Source organism: Phoenix dactylifera, chromosome 8 (assembly GCF_051530095.1).
Source record: "Phoenix dactylifera cultivar Ajwa chromosome 8, Ajwa_hap1_PhDact_Kaust_v1.1, whole genome shotgun sequence".
Taxonomy (NCBI): domain Eukaryota; kingdom Viridiplantae; phylum Streptophyta; class Magnoliopsida; order Arecales; family Arecaceae; genus Phoenix; species Phoenix dactylifera.
Genome location: NC_143197.1, coordinates 6,950,523 through 6,955,525, shown reverse-complemented (window position 1 = coordinate 6,955,525; position 5,003 = coordinate 6,950,523). Strand labels below are relative to the sequence as shown.

The 5,003-nt window shown below is 40.0% G+C and overlaps 1 protein-coding gene across 1 annotated transcript; it reads right to left on the bottom strand.

Annotated features, from left to right (window-relative positions):
* Positions 1-441: 441 nt before the first annotated feature.
* Positions 442-2,123, bottom strand: LOC103701022 (transcription factor JAMYB). The gene is made up of 3 exons (XM_008782952.6): positions 1,796-2,123; positions 1,429-1,558; positions 442-1,340 (listed from the first exon to the last, which is right to left on the bottom strand). The coding sequence occupies exons 1-3, from the start codon at positions 1,977-1,979 to the stop codon at positions 776-778; spliced, it is 879 nt and encodes a 292-aa protein (XP_008781174.3). The 5' UTR covers positions 1,980-2,123; the 3' UTR covers positions 442-775.
* Positions 2,124-5,003: the final 2,880 nt, after the last annotated feature.

Here is a 5,003-nt window from a genome sequence, read left to right as displayed (position 1 = left end):
ATGGAGACCTCCACTGACTAATGGAAGGTCTCCACGTGTGAAAACCAACACCTCCCACAATTAGCTTCCATTTCTTAAATTTAGTAATTTGCTATTATAATATAATCTCATGTTGCTGTTAATCTGAGTGACAAAACTAGTATAATTTTGCTTCAAAATCCGTGCACCGGTTTTAAACAACACGGGCAATAAAAGCTTGCCACTATGTTTGTGGAATTCCTTATCTCCAATCATGCACATATACGTTATATATATTTGTTGCTGCATTTTTATTATTAGCAGGTTAATAAAACTATGATCTAAGATAAAAAAAAAAAAGGACGCATGATGACGATTCCATTCATCAGGGAGGGGTGGAAAGATCATAGACGAAGGCCCCACTCCTATATTATTAATCTTTGTTCTTGTTAATCAAATCAAGTTACAGTTGTAGACTTGTAATGGTACAATTAATGCACAGTGGCTTTATTACAAATCTAGAAACAAGAGTTTACAGTGACATCTTGATCATGAAAAGAATGAGAGTAGAACTTAAAATCATGCTATTAAGGGGAAAAAAAAGAAATCAAGAAGAGAAAGAGATTGGAAAACTTAAAAATTTCCAACTATTCTTCACAAAAGAGAGATCGGAGAACTTCAAAATTCCCAACTATTCCCCCTCTTCTTTCTTTTTCTTCCTCGATCCTTTCTGTTTTGTTTTCACCAATCCAATCTATGGTTATGTGTCTTGATTCAGTCTTTACAAGCCATCTTTCTTTCCTTCGTTTTCCCAGTTTTAGAACTGCTGCTGTAGCCAAATGTCCTCCACGCTCCACAAGTTCTCATCCCATGCGTTCTGGTCGAAGTCCGGGAACCCCAGGTTGCCGTAACCGCCGGGGCTGGGCAGCGACTCCGGCCACCACCCGCCCATCTGCACGTCATGGATCCCGTCGCCGTCCTTGTTCTCACCTTCCTGCATGCCGGCGGAGCAGTCAGCGAAGCAGTCAGGGACCGGAGGAGGTGACGAGAACTGCATGCCGACCGAGTCCGACGACGACCCTGCAGCACTGGAGGTCTCTGGGCTTGGCTTCACCTGCCCAGACTCGCTGCCCTGCTCCGCGGGCTGGTCACCGGCCATCGGCACGCTAACGTTCTGATACACGGTTGCCGGGGAGCGGCCCGAGGCTGCCCAGATTCTCTCGATCAGGCGAGGCATCCATAGGTATCGCATGACGTCTTTGAACTGCTTGCTATTGACGTCGCATCGGAGCTGCTTTGCATGTTTTTGCACTCTGGTCCTCCAGTAGTTCTTTATTTCATTGTCGGTCCTCCCTGGCAAGTGCTGCGCAATCTTCGACCACCTATTTGTTTCATCATCCAAATCAATTTGGTAAGGACTAGAATGTAAGGATGATTCAATGTCAAGGGGTTTCCAGTAGGATTAGTTACCGGTTTCCCCATCGAGAGTGGAGCTCGAGGATGAGGAGCTGCTCTTCCGGGGTGATGTTACCGCGCCGGACATCCGGGCGGAGATAGTTGAGCCATCGGAGCCGGCAGCTCTTGCCTGTTCTCTTTAGTCCTGTGTAGCAGGATAAGAAGGGTAATAAGATTAGCAGGTATTAGGAAAAAGAAACATTAGAAATTCCATAATCTTGTATGACATATTAATCATGGCTCGCTCTCCTCCTAGTTTAAGCTTTTAAGAGATAAGGAAGTAGAGGATCATTCAATATATTTTCTCTCTCCTTTACATGTTATAAAAGAATCCTGTGGAGAAACTTGAAGCAATCCATAGGGAATGAGTTAGATCCAATACCTGCGCAACGAGCAAGAGAATTCCATCGGCCCTCACCATGGGCAGCGATATAATTCATCAGTATGAGGTCTTCCTCTGCAGTCCAAGGCCCTCTTCTCAAATCCATGTCCTCTTCACTTGGTGGGGTGGCAGAGCTGTAAGTCCTTCCATGGACCTCCCATCCTACTTCTCTTCCCATCTCCATAGTTTCTTCTCTGTCTTCTAGTTGAATCAGGAGAGACAACTATAGAGAAAGTTGGATGAGGAGAATGGTAGAGAGAAACAGAGTTGGGTGGGACTTGGGGAGATGGATTGGGATGGGATTGGACTTGATGAAAAGGGTAGGGGAGAGAGGGGGTCAGCTTTTATAGAGGGCTCGAGGAAAATAGACATGTGATGGAGCACGCCGCAATGGGAATATGGTTTATATTAAGATTTCTAAAGCCAAAAGTGGTGGGATTTTAAATATAAATTATTTCAAACAGCGTAACAAGGGCTTTGAAGTTTGACTCTTCCACCTCAAATTCTGTGTCTTTCCCCTGTCCTCTCTCTGCTCTCCTCTGGGCGGAGGCTTTCTTCTCTTACTAGGACTCCTCTTGCTATCAGGGAGGATTGTTTATGAGTGAGAAGAGTAGACCCGATTTGGACTTCTTTTTTTTATTTATTTTTCATTGCATCCATTTGGTGGCCGTAGCACCCGCCGGAGGCGCTAGAGTTTGGGATGGTCGGCTTCCACAGTTTTGAGTTGAAAAAATTGGGTACAGTGCATTAGGATGTTTTGTGATTGGCTTGGATTCTTCTGGCATTTTAAGGAGGGGATGCTCTTCCATACGAGACAACCTTAGTCTACTTGTTTCTTTGTTAATTAATTAAATCATTCTAGGTATACTAATACATGGAGTCAGACTTTTTTTTTATATATATACTGCATTGATGCAAGTTGCACCTATGAGATAAGCTGTAAAATGTTTGTATTGGCCATTTAGCTGAACTACGAGAAAAGAAGTAAAACAATACGTTGTATCAATGTTTCCACTAAATCATTTCTCATTCCTATCAAGTATCAAAACTGGATGACTATATTAATCTTGCTAATGAATTTATTCGATCGCATCTTTTAAAAGGCGTTTATTAGGGCACCTTCTGCACTGGCCATGTTAATTTCATTTATGGTGACATAGAATCTAGATCATTGCCAAGGAACATGATCAGCAAAGGCATGGCACTGCTCTTTGAGATGCACTGATTAAATTAGAGGCAATATTCTCTAAGATGCATTCACCAAAATGGATAGTATTATGTTGCGGCGGCGGTGAGAATAATGAAGCAAGAAGAAAAAAAGAGAAGAATAAAAGCACATAATATTGATGAAATATGGTTTATTAAGTTCCATCTAAGGGTAGAGACAATGCAAAGCTTCACTATTAAAAAATAATAATAAAGTAAAAAAATATCTCACAAATTCTAACTTTCAATACATCCGATCTCTAGGATACTGAATTACACTCTCTCTTTAGGGTTACCAGGGATATATATAATAGAGTAAATCAATTTAGGCTCAAACTAGTATTCCTACAATAATCAAATTAAGCCAATATATGATCGGTATCCGAAATCAATGTTCTAAAATTGATGTGCATTTGACCATTTAAAATTTGTAAACTTAACACATACTCGTCATATTATAATATTATTATGTTCGCATGTACAAATGTCTCGTATCTAGTTTTATGAAATGATTTTTCACAATTGATGTTGTGACATTTTTGTACGGCCCATATATTTTTTTTTTCAAATTTTTTAATAGTTGAGGAATATGATGAAGCTTGTCCTGAAGTCTTCCCTGCGTGTCTCTTGAAACTCGTTTTGAATCATGAGGATGGAAAAGATGAAGTTAGAGTTGCGGAAAGGAGAATTCTCCAAACAAGCAAGCTGAAGGACCCGTGCCTTCGGGTCAAACAAAGAGGGCCCAACCCCACGCTTCAAAACCCATGTACTTCCAAAAGGAGCTTAAAGGGAAGTCAATAAGAACAGGGTTAACACCAAGTCGGCCATGAGTAAAATAAGGGATTGATGTGCCCATGAGTGCGAGAGTGTTCTCTTGGCTTTTGCTTGGAGCTTGATGGCATCCAATCCTTCGCCATTAGTTTAAGGGAAAATGGGGAACATGAGATTAAAGGAAATAAAAGGAGGATGCAAGGGTTGAAGCATGTAGAAATAAGCTTTGTAGGGGCCTTTTTTTTTTTGGGAGATTCAAAGGTGGTCTGGATAGTGGCATCCACAAGAACCTTTTGAGTAAATTGTCAAAAAATAATTTAGTAGATATAAAATCAGGTAGATGCTCAGATTGACGTGGGTAATTTCCGTATCATTCTATCGACATGATTGATGGCACTCTCATTATTATTCTTGAAAAAAGAAGCTTCATCCTATTAAATTAATTCTTATGTATAGATGTAGCCAATTGTTGAGGACATATCATCAAAAAAATAAAAAAAGTTTGGTGGCCTGCTCGAGTTGACTTGAGGAAGTCTTCAGGCAACTAAAGCATGTTTATCGATTCATGTGAAAACTGGGACCTTCTAATTAACTTGGTTCACATCATCTAAAATCCAATTCTCAAAGTGGCTTCACTTACCTGTAGACAAAGGGAAAAGGTTCATATCACACTACAAACAAAAAGAAAGGAATTCCTTACACTTTGAACATATTACCTAGCATTGTATAAATAAAAATGCATAAAAAATTTATCTAGCTGCAGCTAATGAAACAAAAAAAAAAAATCAACATGTATAATTACTAAACTTCTAGCAAGGCATGATCTCTGGATCTTCATATTAAAAGAAATGACGTAATATAGTAAAGAATGATGACGCAATAACTTGCCTCTCACTTATAGGCAATTGGCAAATATTCAATAGACTTCTAAGAACTACATAATTATTAGAGAGAGAATATTCGCATTATGATTATCGATATGTAATGTGGAAGGCCTTCTCTTTCTTTTTTCCCTTGGTTATCCCACACTGGAATAAGGCTAACTAGCTGGACCATAAGCTACATGATGCTCACTCCAAGTATGGGCAGATTAGTAGCTATAATGTGTTTAATTTGTTCCACACTTAACTGTTGAAAGTGTTTGAAGCCTCCCATGTTGTGGCCATGGATTAAAAACCGAATATTTTGTCACTGGGGAATATGGCATCAACAAAAGCACATTCCATCCCTT

What these genes read in the sequence shown, in the direction of transcription:
- LOC103701022 (XM_008782952.6), bottom strand. Translation starts at nt 1,979, where the DNA reads ATGGAGATGGGAAGAGAAGTAGGATGGGAGGTCCATGGAAGGACTTAC. An exon ending in TTCTCTTGCTCGTTGCGCAG is followed by an intron (nt 1,559 to 1,795) that starts GTATTGGATCTA and finishes CCTGCTACACAG; the next exon opens with GACTAAAGAGAACAGGCAAG. An exon ending in CACTCTCGATGGGGAAACCG is followed by an intron (nt 1,341 to 1,428) that starts GTAACTAATCCT and finishes TGAAACAAATAG; the next exon opens with GTGGTCGAAGATTGCGCAGC.